The following is an 18,024-nucleotide window of genomic DNA, read 5'->3' as shown; positions in this document are numbered from 1 at the left end:
CATGCCCCAGTACAGGAATGTGTTCAATGAGCGTGCTAGGACGGGCTTCTGCTACTGGCTTGTGGAGAAGAGTCCAACATGTTAGTAGAGACTGAAGAAAAATATCACACGTACAATAATCTGCTTATTGCAACTTTCATGCAGGTGTTGCTGGATTATCTAATGTGATACTGACAACCTGAGTTCCAAAAAAGTTGTGACGCTGTGTAAAATGTAAATAAAGACAGAATGCAGTGACTTGCAAATCCCATAAACTCATATTTGACCCACAAAGAACATAGAAAACATATCAAATGTTTAAACTGTGAAAAATTTACAGAAATTTACATTTTAAGATAAATATTTGCTTATTTTGAATTTGATGACAGCAACATGTCCCAAAAAAGTCAACACAGGGCTGTGTTTGCCACTGTGTAGGGTCAGCTCCTCTCCCTCACAACAGCCTGTGAATATCTGGGAGCAGAGGAGACCAGCTGTTGAACGTTTGGGGGAGCAATGTTGTCCTAAGCCTTTCTGACACAGGATTCTAGCTTCACAGCAATTCTGGGTCTTCTTTCTTATATTTTTCGTTTCATGATGCATTAAATGTTTAAATGTTCTACTGTGGTGCCATGGTGTTGTAGTAGATACAGTATATGGTTTAGCATTATCTTGCTGAAATATGAAAGGCCTTTCTTGAAAAAGACATCATCTGGGTTTCTGCATTTATTGTGCCTTTTCAGATTTGCAAATTCCATAGGCACTAATGCAACCTCATACCATCAGAGATGCAGGTTTTTGAACTGAGTGCTGATAACAAGCTGCATGCTCCCCCTCCTCTTTATTCCAGAGGACATGACTCAGTCCCTTTTTACATGAGCTTTACCCGAGAGAAGACAGGCTCATCTATGGATCATGCTCATTTATGGGCATTTGATTTTTCTTTTCTTTTCCTTTTTTTTCTTTTTTTTTGCTGTGTCCATTGTGCACAAAAATTTCTCTAGATTCCCTGAATCTTTTGATGATATTAAGTAAGATGATGAGCTACTCAAAGTCTTCGCAATTTAATGGTCACAATAGAATAATTTTATGTTCTATTGTGAATCTAATTTTTGATGGCAGACCATAAAATGAATCAAGTGATTCTCACAATCAAAATCTGTTGCACCACAGCAGATAATTGTATAAGAGATCATTCTTTGATGTTCATGCATGGGATGCTGTTATAAGAAAGGACAATGATACATGACTTTACACACTGAAATCTTTTTCTTTTCATTCCTCTAGGTAAAGGATGCAGCTTTGGTGCATATAAAACCTTTCTGGGATTACCAAAAGTTTGAAGAAACAGTTCCCCAGACCTCTACTAAAGATGCCCAGATTAGTTTGAAAAGCTGAGCTTGCACTTACTTGAAAATCTGTAAAGAAGCATTATCAGAAATGCACATACTTCTGGAAATTTGCTTAACCTTCTTACTTGTTTCTGCACAAGTAATGAGGTACGGCAAATTACACAACTTTATTTATAAAAGAGACTTGATATATAGTCTGGTCAAGTTCTCTTAGCAAAACATCTGCATTTTTTTGGCATAAGTAATAATGTTAATTGAAAATTTAAATTAAATAAGTTAAGCCTCACCTCTCATCACCTTCACAAGTAGAGTGAAAATTTTTTATTCCCCTGTGCTCTAAATGCTGTATTTGTCTTTTTTATGGGTGACTTTGTCTTTAGTTTCCATTCATTTATTCAGAAATGCCTCTAAGTGAATATATAGCATACAGCTGATTTTTGCACACACTCTTTAGAGCTTGTTTTACATTTTTGAAAGGTTTAAATGAATAAAAGAAAATTAAAAATGTTGAATTAATTGTGTCACAAAAATAAACCTTGGTTTACTTTAATTTGGCCCATTACTTTAGGAAAGTGAACTTTTTGCGCAGGACAACACTCGCCTACAAATTCCTGAAGATAGGCATGTTTTTTTTTTGTTTTTTTTTTATGTGTGAATAGATCATACATGGAAGCTGCTACTGATAAAAACCAAAAACAGAACCCCAAAAAGGCTCAAAATTATCTCAAAATTTAGACATAACTCAAACTCAAAAGTAATTTTGTCATTTTTGAGTTATTTCCTCGATATTTTCGCGATGCCCTGTTCAAAAGTTTGAGATAACAACTTGAAATTTTGAGTTATAGAGTAATTTCTTCAGTAGCAGACACAAAACATCAAGCCTGGAAGCTTCACAAAGAGAACAAAAATTTGTCGGTACAAAGTACAAAGACTGGACTGAAGACTGGTCTACTGCTTTAAATAATTATTAAAGTAAACAAGAAAGGCTGGCTCACTGGAAGCAAAATATAGAGAAACGTCATTTGTAAATTGCTGCTTTAGCCGGTGTAAACAATTCTCGCGAGATCTAACACGATTGCGTGACAAAAGCGCAAAGGAACTTTTAAATGTGCGCTCTTATCGCCACCTAGCGGTTAATTTTATAACAAACCTTTCATGGTTTAACTCAATCCAATAATAATAAGAGAAGACAGTGAAACGTTTCAGTACTTTTGTTTACAGACCGTTCTCTGTAGGAGCCGTTTAAGCTGCCGGTTGACGCTTTAATTGACGTTTCTACCGTGGAGACCTACCAGGTAACAGCTCCTCAACATCAGGCAGTGCTACTTAAAACAAGCAGCTTAGCTAGATTAACTTTTTATAAATGTAAAGTAATTGTAGTGATGTTGATTTAACTAGTTGGATTGGTTAAACATTCTGAGGTGAACTAATGAATATTGTTGGCAAACATTCGTGACCGGGAGTTTTGTGGCAGTCAAGCTGCTAGCTAGCATACAGTTATTGCCAAAGTTTTACCCTCAAGGCCCTTTTTTTCCCTGCGGAGTCCTTTCACACGGTTAATTTAGTCCCACAGCTTAAAAAAATACACAAAAACTACTGTATATACTTAGGTTATTAAAGCTGTGTTTTACTGTTTATCCCGTTAATAATTTTATCACCTAAAATTGCCTCCAGGTGCAACCAGCGGAGCCCAGCGCTGCACTTACAAACAGATATAATAGACCCACAGGTAACCATGCAAGTAAATTCATTAATAAACAGGGACGGGTTTGACGAGGTGAACTAATGGATTAATGGCTACTCATTCTGCAGAACTTTGAGATGGAGATACTTATTTGAGGCCAGATTATTTTTGGTAATGCTCTGGAAAAAAAAAAAAAAGAGGTCAGATGATAAAGTAAGACACCCACGCTTTCCGGAGCGTTTTCCAGGTTAGTAGTGCATATTACCACTTAGAGTTGTGGTTCGAGCAGGGAAATATCAGCCCCGAGGGGTTAATATTCCTATGTTCTTATAGATTTACTGCCATTAATGATTCCGCTTACAGGGCCAGGTCTTAATCCATCTCCTTTTTAATTGCTAATCAGATTTCTATATGCAGACCAAAAAAGGTTTTCACTACAACAGGAGAGCTTCATTAAGTCAAATAAGAGTATAAAAAGGCTTGCATGACATTCAGTGCAGAAGCTCCACTGCTGCATGTGGTGTCCTTGTTTTGAACTGCCAGGAAGAACATGGTAACACTGATAAAACGAGCTGGTAAGATTGGAGATATGTGATTCCTGTGGAATGAATTTTTAAGAAATTCTCTTAACCAGGTAATCCAGTTTTATGTAGAGTAAAAAAATGTCACCAGATATCTGCGTTTATGGTTATCAGAAGTTAAAGACCATTTTGACAAAAGCCATTAGAAGCTAATAAAATGATCATGATTGCATGAGAGCCAGTCCGTGGTCATCCATATCTAGAAGCTTATCCAGATGTGTTCATTCCTTTTCTAACTGCGTTTTGGATCAGGATCTTAGACATGGACAGCAGAAGAAAGAAGGTGGCCTTCAGCTGGCTCCGAACTACAGTCACTTCACCAGCACATCGTCAGGGTGGAAACGCTGGCTTAGTCACACCGCCTTGCCGGACCATAACGCAAAATGAAGATTCAGAAACTTTGCCCTGCAGTGATTCTCCAGGATCTGCGCGGCTTGGAGCACTGAGTCTGGATACTCCCAAGAGAAAAGCCGAGGTGCTCTCTGAAAGTCTGCCCTCTTTAGGCAAACTTAAGCTGCGGAAGCTTTCCAGGAAAAACAGTGAAACATTTAAAACTTTAAAGGTAAACCTTTGCCATTGGATTATAATGTTAGATTGAATGTTTTTAATCTATCTTGAGTCTCACAAGTTGCTTGGTTCCAGTGAATACATTATCTGTTTGTGGTTAATTTGGCACAGGACAAACCTATGAACACCTCAGCCGCACAGCTAGAGTCCAGAAACAGCCAGAAAGCTTCACCATCTCCATCCCACTCTTTTATCTTGAAGAAAAAAGACCGGACACCTGAGGAGGGATTAAAGGCTATCTGCAGGAAGGCACTGATGGCAGCCCTCGGAAACACAAAAACAACGTGCAGCACTACTAAAATCATCAAAACTGACACGAACAGCTTGTCTTCACCTCTGCAGACTGAACTTCCCAGTCCAGCCTACCTTGAGACAACCGTTGTGGATATTAACAGCTCCTGGAACCAGTATGACAGTGCACCTGAGAACCGAGGCGGCAGCAAAGATGATCAGTGGCCCACCCTTCAGGTGTTGGAAGACTCGGACGTCAAAGGTGATGCTTCAGAGCCAAAGACAGATGGAAGGGTAAGCAACTACAACTCGTAATAAAAGTAATATAGCATTTCTTCTTGTTATGTTTTAGTTGTGCATCGGTTGTTATTGATTCTTTTGAATTCTAAAGCAGCTTCAGTTTTTATTTTAAAATCTTTTTAAATGTATCATACCATAAAATTATCATTGCGCTGAATCAAGATTTTGTTTTTCAGCGTTTTGTGGTTGAAGGAGAGGATTTGCCCAGGATGTTTGTTAGTGAGGACTCTGTTTCTCTGGAGAAGACCTTCCAAGACGGACCATTTGCTCCAGACGATGAACTGGAACCTGAGGACCATGACTCCGCCCTCCCTGCACTAGAGTACATACCAGATTCTTCATCTTGTTTCTCATCTGACCAGAGCTGTGATCAACATCAAACTTTAGTCGATAGTGAGGGAGGTTTAACTCCCACTTTTACGTTTACACCCTCTAATGAAACCACTGGGGCCCTCGAGGCAGCTGCTAAGGACATGGAGGTGCCTTTCTCATCACCACAGAGGAAAGTTTTTGTCTCACTGAAGCAGCGCCACTCACCGCACGTAAGCGTTTTAAATGCATCCGCAGTTGAGGCTGACAATATTTGCTCATCCATTATTAGGGGACGTTCATCAGATCCCTTTGCTCTGCCCCGACACTTAAATATGGGAGCATCAAAGCTGTGCTTCGACCCCACAGCCTCACGCAGGCAGTCGGACGGTGTTTCCCGCATGCGTTACCCTGGTTACTCCTTATCTCATACTTGGACTCCTAGAAGACTGTCCTTGGGGGCTGAACCTTTATGGACCAGCTACCCCTGCTGGAACAGTGAAGCTGGCTTCATAGACACGCATTGCCATCTAGACATGCTCTATGGAAAACTTGGCTTCTGCGGGACGTTCAGCAGCTTTCGAAGGCTGTACCAGAGTAGCTTTACTGGAGAGTTTCAAGGCTGTATTACAAACTTCTGCAACCCAGATATCATGGTGAAAGAGGCGCTGTGGGAAGGTCTGCTGGCTGAAGACATGGTATGGGGGGCATTTGGGTGCCACCCGCATTTTGCCAAAAACTACTCGAGTATTCAAGAGCGCAATATACTGACGGCGATGAAGCATCCAAAAGCCGTGGCCTTTGGTGAGATGGGCTTGGACTACTCCTACAAAAACTCTACTGACACGTCAACGCAGAAAGAGGTAAGGTAAAATCTGAAATGGATTTTCTAATTTGAGACTCTGTTTTTCTTCAGCAGCGTATGCCTGGATATTGAAAATAAGAATGTCGTGGTCTTTGCTTTGTTTCTGTGCTTCTCTGTGAAGGTGTTTGAGCGGCAGCTGCGTTTGGCCGTGGCCATGAAGAAACCTCTGGTGATCCACTGCAGGGATGCAGATGACGACCTGCTGACAATCATGAAGAAGTGTGTTCCCAGGGAGTACAAAATTCACAGGTGTGTTGTGTGTGGAGGAAAACCCTTTAAACTCAGTTTTTCCTTTTTTATAGCTTCTTCTTAAAATTAATTGCATTATGTTTTTTTGTAAGAAATTAAAATGTTTCAGTTTAGAGAAATAAGATAAGTGCTTGCACTTTATTTTTGACTAGCCTTTTTGTAATTGTCTCGTAATAGTTGTCATTTTTCGATGGTGATGAAGAAGAACAGAAAACGGTCATAAAGTGAATTATTTAATATGTCTGAAACATAACAGCTATTCTGCTCATTTCCACATCAGAACTGACAACCTGAGGATTTTTAAACTCTAAAGACCTTTGGAGTTTAAATCTTAGTGCCTTTAATCTGAATTTTAATTTGAATTACGTTGTGCTTTCCAGGCACTGTTTTACAAACAGTTATCCAGTGATTGAGCCCTTCCTGGCAGAATTCCCCAATTTGTATGTGGGATTCACAGCCCTAATCACCTACTCGAAGGCTACAGAGGTCCGAAATGCCGTTTCCCAGATCCCTCTGAATCGCATTGTGTTGGAGACAGATGCGCCATATTTCCTGCCAAGACAGGTATGTGTAGATAGAGGCTCGGGAAATCCAAAACACACATCTTGTGTCATTAATGAAAGAAAAGGTTTCTGCATTTTTTTTTACATTTTTTTTTCAATTTCAAAATATTAGAAATGTATTATTGAACAAACTACAGGTATATCATACAGTTTATTAGGTACACCATGCTAGTACTGGGTAAACCTGCTTATGCCTTCAGAAGATCTTTAATTCTTTGTGGCACAGACTCAACAAGTGGTCAGTTCTCAGAGAGTTTGGTCTGAGATCACAACACAGAAATGCCCACTTTGCTATCAGATTAAACATTTGAACAGCTTTATGTTACCAAGATATGATCACAAAAGATCCTGTTACTGTTGTTCAGTGTTTTTTTTTTTTTGTTTTGTTTTGTTTTTTGGGTTTTTTTTTTGTTAAGCCGGCATGAAGGAGGATGAAAGGTATATAATGGTATGAAGACAGTCTTGGGAAAACAAAGAAAGTTAGATCCATATCAGCTCTGATTTTTAATAGACAGCATCATCATACTGTGTGCAGCAGATCCAGCAGTGGAGACGTTTTTATTCCACCATGCTTCTGAAAAGAAACACCTGCCTGTTGGCTTTTCTCTTGTGTTCCTTGACTGCTTGACCTCTTGTTGATCTGAAACTAAACTTTTCCCTCCAAGAGTGGAGTGAAACTGGGCACATATTTCTATTTCTATTGAGTCTAAAACTATTATCAGTATTTAAAGCAAATACCCAGTTGTTATATTCGAGGTATTATTTATTAAGAGACTCCATGTTGACCTTTTTGAATGTCATACTCTTTAACAGGTTGGGAAAGGTGTCTGCCAGTTTTCCCATCCTGGAATGGGCATCCATACTCTGCGGGAGCTGAGCCTACTGAAGGGGGAAAACATGGCCACTGTCCTTGACACCATCCGAAACAACACCACGCAGCTGTATGGTATATGACCTTCAGAGAAAACACTGCAAACTGGCAAGAAAGAAGAGAGACGTTTCCTGTTTTTGTTTTATATTTGTCAGTTCTCCATATATGGATGTTGACATGTGGAGAAGAAATCTCATTTTAAACAACCTGAAAGAGAAAAAGGAGACGAGCCTGACTGGAATTAAAATATCTCTTGTCTAACAGAGATCCAAGTGTATAATTGTTTATCTGAATATTTTTTATGCCATTGTTATTACAGATTAATTTGTAAGCAGTTTTTGTGTTGTTTTTTTTCTGTGTTTCTGTAGTTTTACATTGCTCGCTTGTTTGGTTTGTCTGGACGTTTGGCTGCCTTGGTGTGATGCAGTAGAGATGCATTAAAAGTCTTTATAATAGTGCTTCTTTTTTCTCTGAGACATGTTTTGTTAAATTAGCGCACAGGAAAGCATCGTCTTTTACAGTGGAGCAAATGTGTACACTGAACAAAGCCGATTCTGCATTGAGGAAAGGAGAGGGGCTGCGGGAGCGGTCCATTACTCCACTTTAATGACGCCCTGCTCGTCACACACATTTGTCTGAGTGCTCTTTTCTTTTTTTTTTCTGTTTTTAAATCTTGAAAACCATTATCTGCGTAAAGGTTAGTGTGTGAAATAAAGAAACAATATCGAGAGTGAACAGATATGTGTTCATCCTGCCAGTTTTTTTTAAGCACAGTTCTTATTATAGAGGCTTTAAAAAGGTCAGAGCAAACTCTGTCACTGAGGTTTGGACAAGATGTTCTTCAACATCCTCCTTCCTTTTTGTGTTTTTAAGACATTTAGACTTTTGATTGTAGCTTTAAAGGTACCAGTTAAATCTTTACTCAAGTGTTTGCATCCTAAGCATCTGTATCTATTTAATATTTTTAGCTCATTAATTGTTAGTTTTTGCAGTGCAGCTAATTACCACCAAGAAAACTTATTGTTATTCACCCATCAGGTAACCTGTGAGTCATGAACCGGATGAGCTGTTGCATCACAGACCTTCTGATTTAAAGACTCATTAAATATAATACAGTGAGACAAAAGGTTGATTGATGCTTTATTGTATAAGGCATACTCGAATCCTAAAGAGACAGACTAACATTAGATCGTATTTCTCTGCTGACACAGGAATTTTAATAATGAATGCAAAATGTCAGAGTGTGAGTTAAACGTTTGGGTGTTTGGGAGACATTTTTCCTGCAGCTGCACCCTGTGAAATTCATAATGACAGCTGAACCAACCCCTTGATGATGAACATAATCTGAAGAGGCTGAAATCTCCAGGAAATGCTATTTGGCTGATTGATGTGTTCCATTTTACACACAGGGTCACATAGTAAGCATTTTAATGTTTTAGGCATCATTCATTTATCTTGTATTTCATGTTATTTAACCACAGTCTAATAACTTAGATAACTAAAGCTAATAATGGAAAACACTGACACAGTCTCTGATCTTCAACGAGGAGATGGTCTCTCTGGGGAAAAAGAATATATATATATATATATATGTATATATATGTTTTGTAATATTTAAAGGAAACACTTTTTTAAATGTATAAACCAGAAAGAAGGGACAACCTGCTGTTTCTGTGTTTCCCAGCAGGCGTTGCACGATCTCCTGCAGCTCTACAATGTAGTCCGCCAAGTCTTCTGCTCTTAAAGTGACGCCAATTTCAAAGGGCGCACTTAGCTGGTCAGAAGAGAAAAAAACACAAAGCTGCAGGATTGACTGCTGGGAGATGGGCTGTATCTGTTTTGTATTTTTCCCAACTCACTGTGATGGTTTTGTCCTCATTGGCTTGATTTGGCTCCTCCATGGCTTGGCGACCAATTCTGGAGGACTTCACTTTGTTCTGTGATTTAAAAATGACATCTCATCATTGTTATGAAATAATTTCCACTTAAGAGGTTTAATTAACATAAGAAAACCTCCCTAATTCAAATGGCATGGGTGAGGTACAATGTAGAATAATGTCACTGTTTGGTTGGTGAGTTCACAGTCCAAATAGCTGGTAGGGTTTTAATTTTTAGTCCATTTTAAAGCTTTGGTGGTTATGATGGGTGATAATAAGTTTAAACTCAAAGGCTGAAAACAAAAAAAATGAAGCATGAAATATTTATAGTGTATTACAAGTGTCAAAAAGAAACCAAAACTGAGTGAAGTTTTCATAAAGATTTTATAAAAATGTTGTTTTAAAAAAAATATTTGATAAATCAGGACAGAAAGTATCTCACCTGAGGTTTCTGTGATGGGCTGAGGAAGCTGGAGCCCGCACTGGTTGACTTGCACCACAAGGTCAAGGAACACAAGAGAAAAGCCAACAGGCAGGTGTTTCTTTTCAGAAGCATGGTTGAAGAAAAACGTCTCCACTGCTGGATCTGCTGCACACAGTATGATGATGCTGTCTATTCAAAACCAGCTCTGATGCTTTTCATCTGATTCTGATATGGATCTAACTTTCTTTGTTTTCCGTCCGTCTTCATACCATTATATACCTTTCATCCTCCTTCATACTGGTTTAAAAAAAACACTGAACACAACAGTAACAGGATGTTGTTTGATCATATCTTGGTAACATAAGACTCCTCAAATGTTTAATCTGATAGCAAAGTAGGCATTTCTGTGTTGTGATCTGATACGAGGTCTGATGGACATCTTATCAGTGGGCTATGGACAGAATAGTATTGCAGTCACAGACTTCTACAGCAGCACTCTCTCAGGCAAGAGCTGTAGTAAAGCTAGCAATAATCTAATGTTTGATTAGACAGGGCACTAAATTTATATCAGCATAGTGTTATCATTACATCAGTGCTCAGCTGAAATGAATGCTTCTTTAATATCTCTGAAATAAACAAATAAACCAAAGTAACTGGAGCGGATATTGACACAGCCATGTGGCATTCCATTTACAAGGATTTTCATTGACATTCACATGTTTGTGTTGTGTAATTGTGCCTTCAGTGTAACTGTGATGGTTCAAAAACGGTTTTTAGTTTTTAAATCAACAGCCTACTGAGTGACGCAATACATGAAGCCTCAAGCATCATGCATAAGACACAGTATGAAGGACAATTTATATGAAATGGAAAAACTCGCATAAGTCAGACAGCTGAATGAGCTACTACACTCCAAGAAGTGTAATTACATTTCTTTGATTTAGGAAAGTAATCTGTATTTAATATTTTTCCTATTTAGGCATCACGCCTACCATATGGTTACTCAATACTTTGTTAGGTACGCGTGTCCAATTACTCAGAACAATTATCTTATCAGCTTCTATACAGCAGAAGAAATGAGGCTGTGACATTACGATGGTCAGGAAATAAACAAACCGTATGAATGGATGTGTCCATCCTGTCTCATAAAAGCAGATCAGTCTGTAGGGGATATTTTTGGTGTACGCTTTTCCCCCTCAATACCAAGTGATCATTCTTTAATTTCCACAGCTTACCTGAGTATTGTTGCTGACCATGTCCATGCCTTTAGGAACGCACTGTACCAATCTTTTGATGAAAACTCTCAATATCACTGCGAAAGAACACTTTTGTAATGTGTTCAGTGTTTAATTTTCAGGAAATGGTAAGTTTATCCAAAAAAGCTTCTACCCCACAAAGGTGCAGACACTTTTGTCCTCATATAGATATTGAAATTGTTCTAAACCTTGTGCCAATAGCCATGTTACAATTAAAGCAGTTTTCATAACTATCTCGCACACAAATGCACATGATCACCAATAGAGCAAAAAAAAAGAAAAAGAAAAAGAAAACTAGACTCCCACTGCACGACTTTTTTTCTTCCTCATAAAATCTGTTTTCCTTTATCTAGACTAGACAATAGTCAGCTCAATTTATAGTTACTTTTCAACAAAAAAGGTGAAAGTAAGACTGAACGTTTGAAGCGGAAATGCGTGCAGTGTCGGAGAGACGCCACTAGTTGGCTGTAAAGCGACAGTTTGGTAGCAACAGAAACACCAACGAAGAAGTCGGACTGCTAACAGCAACAAACTGGAGATTAAGGTGGAGGGAAAAAATGGATAAAAAAAAGAAACCTTTAGACGTGACTGCTTCATCGGTGAGTTGAATGTTACAAGCAGCTCTTCAAATATTTATTTGACAGCAGCTGCAGATGTTTGAGCTTAATTATACGGATAAACATAGCTAACTTACTGTCAGGGTTGCTAGCAGCACATACAACGAGCATGGACTGTATTTAGAAGAAATATATAATGTTTGTAAGAGGTTTTTTCTTTAGAGAATGAACAGCTAAATCTTAAATTTCGGTTTTGTTTCGTGCAGCTAGTGGACCTTAAAGCGGAGCTGTACAGGAAACAGGAGCAGTTCAAACGGGAGAAACTTGGACAAGAAACTTCTGGAGCAGGAGTCAAAGAAAAATCAAAAGATAAGGTACAGCACGAGTGATTTCAGAACTTTTTTTTTATCCTGGTGTGCAATGACAGACTCACGTTTCTAATTTTCTTCTCCACATGTTCCTCTGCAGAAGCCAAACATCTGGAGCAAACAGAATGCTGGTGTTTCAGCAAGAGCTGCTAAAGATGCAGAGCAGCTGGAGGAGGAGCGGAGCACCATCGATACAGCAAGGTCAGTTCAGTACTGTTGAAGTTCTTCTGTATAACAGGAGGGAGACCAAAACGTCTCACGTCTTTTTTTTACTCTCACAACAGGCGTAAGTTGGAGGAGAAGGCGAGACTCTACGAACAGATGACTAAAGGAGACTTTCCAGGTTGGTGAACGGTTTGTGCCTTATGTCTGCTACAACAGCGTCAAAGTGTGCTTACTTTGTATTTACCTTGTTGTGTAACTCATCAGATGAAGAGACAGAAGGGCTGTTCCTTGTTGACTTCACCCAGAAGATTATTGACAAAAAGAGAGAAACACTTGCCCAGAAGGAGAAAGAGGATGAGGAACGACTCAGCTCGTCACCCGTCCCTCCTCCTGAGAATCCGGATGAAGAATGGTAACTTCACATTGATTGCATTCATCAATATTCAACTTCTGCTGGCACCATATAAATATATCAATATTAGGCTTATATGTTTTCCAGTATTTGCTAATACATTATATTGCCAAAAATATTCACTGGTCTGTCTTGAGTGACATTCCTTTCTTAATCCATAGGGTTTAAGATAATACTGGCCCATGCTTAGCGTCATTTCTTTTAGCTTTCCACAGGTTTAGGAGTGAGTTTATGGGAATTTTTGACCATTCTTTCAGAAGCACATTTGTGAGGTCAGACAGTAATGTTTAATGAGAAGGCTTGGCTCATAGTCAGGGCTCTGTGCAGGGCAGTCAAATTCTTCCACTCCAAACTTGCTCATCCAAGTCTTTATGGACCTTGCTTTGTGCAGTGGTGCTCAGTCATGTTGGAATAGGAAGGGCCGATCCCCAAACTGTTTCCACAATGTCGAAAGAATGAAGTTGTCAAAAATGTCTCGTATGCAGAAGCATTAAGAGTTCCTTTCACTGGAACTAAGAAGCCGAAACCACTGCTCTAGAATCCAGTGGCAGCGTGCTTCACACCACTGCATCAGACGCTTGCTACACACTGTTCTTGAGCTAATCTGAATGCCACATGAAGTTTGGAGGTCTGTAGTGATTGACTCTGCAGAAAGTTGGCGACCTCTGCACAATGTACGCCTCAACATCCACTGACCCTGCTCTGTGAATTTACATGGTCTACCCTTTCATGGCCAAGTTGCTGCTGTTCCCAATCACTTCCACTGTGTAACAGCTGAGTGTTGAATATTTAGTAGCGAGTAAATTTCACAATTGAACCTGTTGCACAGGTGGTAAGGAGCTCCTGAGAGTGACAAGCGTTTGCTTGCAGAGGTGCTTGATTTTATACACCTGTGGCCATATAAGTGATTGGAACACCTGAATTCAATGATTTAGATGAGAGTGGCTTCTGCTGCATTGTTTACCATTCCCACAGCCCCATCTGCAGCACATGCGTCACAAGTGTTTGTAAACTACTTTCAAAAATACAATCCTGGAAAGTTAACAAACAGTGATCCCATGGTTTTCTAGATGTCTAGAAAGCTTGGAAAAAAAGCAACCAGACCACGTCCAAAGGGGAAAACCACCATTAGGGGTTAGATACCTGGGGCTTGCCATCTTTTGTTTTTAGAACAGAAGAAGCCTCTTGTATAAGAGCTGAGACGTCTTCACAAACTTAGTTCAGTTGCATTTTTTAAAAAAAAGTTTTCTAGTCTACCATGAACTGGATGATTGAGAAGCCACAAAGGTTGTATCAGCCACTATGCTCTGCGAGCAAAAATTGCCCTGCAAATATAGAAGGAGTGATCAGACTCTATCACTGCTTTTTGACATTACAGATAAACACATGGGCATGTGTTATTTGTCACAATATTTAAAAAACAAAAACAAAAAACAACTATTTTTCTTCTCTGCAGGGTGGACTTTGTGGATGCTTTGGGACGATCTCGGCGGTGCATGAAGAAAGACCTGCCAGGCTTTAAGAAAATGGACCAAGACCTTCAAGGGAAAGGGTAATTATTTATTTATTGTAATTTTTTTTTTAAAGATTTGTGTGATCTTTTTTTTTTCTTCAAAGATGTTAATGAAATATTTGAAACTAACTGTTTTGGATATGCCTGGTCCCTGTAGAAAAGCTTCATCAGACAAGACATTACTCTCAGAAGACATGCGACGAGAGCTGCAGAGGCAGGAGTGGGAGAGGGAGGAAGAGGAGGCAATGAAAAGGCCTGTTGGACCGATTCACTATGAGGATATCAGACAACAGGGTTAGTGTCACAGCAAAGAGCTTTGAGCCCTTACGTGGTCTTTAACTCAGTCAGCTACAAGGCGATTTGTTTGTGGGTACAGATTAGGATTGAGCCTGTGTCATCTTTCCTCATAGTTGGCTATAGAGTTAATGATGAGTTTGAGTGTTTGAATATAGATCTTTCTGGGTGTTGCTTAATCGCCACTGAATTCTTTGGCAAATAATAAATACCAAAAGAATTTATGGACTGAATCTTTTTTATGCTACGCTACACTTTGAAACAGAGGAAGTTTGGTTTGCTGGTTTGAAACTGTTGTCTTACTGTTGTTGTTCTTATCTCAGAGGCTCGGGACCTTGGTGTGGGGTACTACGCATTCTCTCAGGATCAGGAGCAGCGGCAAAAACAGAGAGAAACTCTGGACATGCTCAGAGATCAGGTGAGCTATTAAACAGATGTAAAATGCCGGACCAGGACAGCATTATGGTTTCAGATAGAGGGATAGACATATAGATATTCTATTCATCCCAGGGGAATGACTGTGTTACAGCAGCAGCATAAAGAATAATAAAAAAAAAAACAACATTGATAAAAGCACCACAGGCCCATATTGAAGGCCTTGTTATGTGAGGAAGTGCAAAATTGTACATACAAGAGAAAGAGATAATTTGATAACAACGGAGAGAATTAATAAAGGAATTACTTAACAGGTTACAACACTGAAAATGTATAATGTAATAAAAATATTTAGATTGTGGAATCACCAGGAATCATTTATTACTTTATAATCTAATAAGTGTTTTATTCCACCTGTTCTGTCCTGCAGACTACAGATCAGCGCACAAAGAGAGAACGACTGAAGGAGAGGAGGCAGGCCATCCTACAGGCTCGTCTAGCCAAGGTAAGGCAGAGGAAGATGAAGAAGGCCAAGCTGGATGGTACAGAGGAAGAGGAAAAAGAAGAGGAGAATGAAGGTTAGGATCTGCATGGCTGTTTGTGTATAACATTTGTTTGCAGGCTTCAGTTCAATGATCACATGAATGCTAGTGAGGGACTGTTATGAATTCTTGGTTTCAGGAGAGGAAGAGGAATTTGAAACAACAGGGACCTCCCCACAACCAGAGGAGTGCCCAGAGGTCAGCATACTCAAGAAGGTGGAAGTGGAGATCCAGGAGAGGAGAGACACCAAACCAGGAGTCCCTCATGTCAGAGAGTGGGACAGAGGCAAAGGTCAGTCTCATTTAAAAAAAATAAAAAATAGACACTTTCATGTTATGAATATAATAAACGTGCTGTATGTTTCAGCTAGATAACACGTTAAATAGGATGTGTTCTTTTCTGTAGATGAGGAAGTTAATTCATTATTTCGATGCAGCGGTTTCTGTGTCATGCATGCTGGGTCACTGTCATGATTTAACTGGGACCCTTGACTCAGAGACATCATTGATATTATTAGTAACACTTGTTTGTCCTTCTGTAACAAATCAAAATGTGTGGTGTGAAAAACCCTAAGTTCAAGTCCCCAACTAATAGTTATAGTATGTTAAACAGTACTCCAATAAAAAGGCTATTTGGTTTTCCATTTGATGAGCTCGAACTGCTTTAGGCTGTAGTAATGTTGACATGTGTATTTTTTTAATTTGTGGAAATGATTGCAAATACAAAGCAGATCAACTATGTTTGCAGATGAAAACTTCAGAGAGTCTCATTTATAAAACTGCTAAAAACAGTTCAAATGCACAAAAGCTGAAGATATTTGTATGCCAAAAACCAGCAGTCAGCGTTCCTGTTATAGATAACAGACCACGCGGAAATGTGTGGTCAGCCTCATACTCTGCCCTCTGCACACCCACATTCAGTCAACAACGGTGACGCCAAGCACCTCACGAAATTTGATGCACAGAGAAGAGCCAGAACCCCACAGTGGTCAGTGCTTGTATTTCCTTTGCCTTGATCTGCATTATGAAAAGGACTCATAATGACTGTGCTGGGGAAGAGCTTTTATTCACTTAATGCAGTCTATGAGCAGGTGGTGAAGGCAAGTCAGGTCAGGTGCCAGTAAATGTCAGAGGTGACTGACTGCTGTGTGCTATCACAGTCGGGTCCTCTGCGGTCATTTTCACACTAAACTAAAATTGCACATTTGCGTATTTGGTCATTATTGATGAAAACTGTTGTTGCATTTTTATGCAATATGTTAGTGCACCTTTGCTCTTTGAACCAGGGCTGATAATCACCTTTAATATCAGGGAAAGGCAATTCTACAGCTGTCTATAACTCCAACTGAGCTGTGCTCTATAAAAATGACTACCACCAGCTGTTCATCCTGAAGTATCCACCTTCTATTATTAGCACAGCACAAGTGGATGGAAGTAGTTATTTATTTGCATCCTTTTTCTGCCAATTTTCTGGAAATTCCATTCATATTTGCTTGGCTGTTTGGATCAAAGCCCAGCTAGTTCTTCTAATAAATTCAGCACCATCCAATAATAGATTTACAGATTGGCTTTATGTCACTTTTAGGTGGAGTTTTAAGGATCAAGGCACCTCTGTTTTCTGGAATGTAACCTCCCTAACATTAGCTTTTGTCTTTGTTTCCTTTCAGAGTTCATGTTTACTGAGTGGAAAAGTCGGCGTCGGGAGGAGCGGGATTCTGAATTTGCACCTCCGTCTGCATACTTTGCAGATGACAAGAGGCTGAAACCAGGAAAGTATAAAAATGAGGAGAATAAATCCAACATGTCCTTCAAGTGGGCAAGAGCTCCAGGAGGAATCTCAGAGACCAAAGCAGAACCACAACCTCAGTCTAAAACTGCATCTTCACCTCCTGAACCTCAACCAAACCCTCCCCCGTCTGCGCAGCCACCGCCCTCAGACAGCTCGTCGCTGTCGGCTCCCCCTTTCATCCCCAGTATCCCCTCCCCCGGTATTTTATCCTCCATTTCCTCCTCCACCTACTCCTCAGTTTGCAAGCCCACCTCACCTCCTTCCTCCATTTCCACCACCGTTCCCACACCAATATCCACCCCAGTATCCACCTCAGGTGCAGAGCCAGGCGCAACCTGCAGGTGACAGCCAAACCCAGCAACTCCACCAGGGCCCTCCTCAAAGTCTGGATGACATGTTGTCCTTCTACAGGAACTCTACCTGAGGTCTAAATACTGCTTGATGTGTAGTTGGGTCATATTGTGAGTTTAAACACTGCTCTTTTTTTTCTCGCTCTTTGTTTATAGAGTAAATCACGAACAATAAAATGTCAATATCTCAGCTTTTTGGAGTTTAGATATTTAATAAATATCAAGAGTGTATCATTTGTGTTTGTGTGTATTTTGGTCACTGATGGGAAAAATTATTAATTTCAGCTCAAGCACTGCACATGGATATCAAAACTTTAATCCAGCTACAAAGAATGATTGAGGGGATGTCATGCAATGCCTTGTTACTTCAGGGTCAGAGGTCGGGCTTAGACCAGTGACCTGAAGCCAGCCGAGATCTTCTGCCTTGACCTGAAATACTGAAGTTAGACTGTTTTCTGGAGAGGAATGATCAAAAATGAATTGTCATTGTGCAGGTCTCATAAATGGCTAAACCAAAAAATATGACAGGGTTGTTTCCGTCAAAGGAAGTT

General features: G+C 39.7%; 3 protein-coding genes across 11 annotated transcripts; 2 read left to right on the top strand and 1 right to left on the bottom strand.

Annotated features, from left to right (window-relative positions):
* The first annotated feature begins 2,368 nt into the window (after positions 1-2,368).
* tatdn2 (TatD DNase domain containing 2) lies at positions 2,369-8,009 on the top strand. 4 transcript variants are annotated; one of them, XM_019358926.2, is made up of 9 exons: positions 2,369-2,626; positions 3,006-3,060; positions 3,144-3,262; positions 3,849-4,158; positions 4,275-4,688; positions 4,871-5,866; positions 5,990-6,117; positions 6,498-6,681; positions 7,494-8,009. In XM_019358926.2, exons 4-9 carry the CDS (start codon positions 3,859-3,861, stop codon positions 7,632-7,634), a joined length of 2,163 nt encoding a protein of 720 aa, XP_019214471.1. In that variant the 5' UTR covers positions 2,369-2,626; positions 3,006-3,060; positions 3,144-3,262; positions 3,849-3,858; the 3' UTR covers positions 7,635-8,009. The 4 variants fall into 4 exon arrangements, with proteins under 4 accessions (XP_019214471.1, XP_005469582.1, XP_003441345.1 ...); XM_005469525.4 differs by lacking the exon at positions 3,144-3,262 and having other exon boundaries at positions 2,370-2,626; XM_003441297.5 differs by lacking the exons at positions 3,006-3,060; positions 3,144-3,262 and having other exon boundaries at positions 2,372-2,626.
* Positions 8,010-8,684: 675 nt separating this feature from the next.
* Positions 8,685-12,576, bottom strand: ghrl (ghrelin/obestatin prepropeptide). 6 transcript variants are annotated; one of them, XM_025907316.1, is made up of 6 exons: positions 12,443-12,576; positions 12,099-12,260; positions 9,871-10,017; positions 9,411-9,488; positions 9,214-9,325; positions 8,685-9,110 (listed from the first exon to the last, which is right to left on the bottom strand). In XM_025907316.1, exons 3-6 carry the CDS (start codon positions 9,982-9,984, stop codon positions 9,091-9,093), a joined length of 324 nt encoding a protein of 107 aa, XP_025763101.1. In that variant the 5' UTR covers positions 9,985-10,017; positions 12,099-12,260; positions 12,443-12,576; the 3' UTR covers positions 8,685-9,090. The 6 variants fall into 6 exon arrangements, with proteins under 6 accessions (XP_025763101.1, XP_019214469.1, XP_003441511.1 ...); XM_019358924.2 differs by lacking the exon at positions 12,099-12,260 and having other exon boundaries at positions 12,443-12,569; XM_003441463.5 differs by lacking the exon at positions 12,099-12,260 and having other exon boundaries at positions 9,871-10,014; positions 12,443-12,552.
* ccdc174 (coiled-coil domain containing 174) lies at positions 11,555-17,704 on the top strand. The gene is made up of 11 exons (XM_005469527.4): positions 11,555-11,707; positions 11,932-12,039; positions 12,134-12,234; positions 12,318-12,376; positions 12,463-12,610; positions 14,067-14,162; positions 14,281-14,417; positions 14,741-14,835; positions 15,223-15,370; positions 15,474-15,626; positions 17,002-17,704. The coding sequence occupies exons 1-11, from the start codon at positions 11,666-11,668 to the stop codon at positions 17,466-17,468; spliced, it is 1,554 nt and encodes a 517-aa protein (XP_005469584.2). The 5' UTR covers positions 11,555-11,665; the 3' UTR covers positions 17,469-17,704.
* The last annotated feature ends 320 nt before the right edge of the window (positions 17,705-18,024 follow it).

This window comes from Oreochromis niloticus, linkage group LG5 (assembly GCF_001858045.2).
Source record: "Oreochromis niloticus isolate F11D_XX linkage group LG5, O_niloticus_UMD_NMBU, whole genome shotgun sequence".
In the NCBI taxonomy this organism is placed as follows: Eukaryota; Metazoa; Chordata; class Actinopteri; order Cichliformes; family Cichlidae; genus Oreochromis; species Oreochromis niloticus.
The sequence above is the reverse complement of the archived record's forward strand: the minus strand, read 5'-3'. Positions and strand labels throughout refer to the sequence as shown.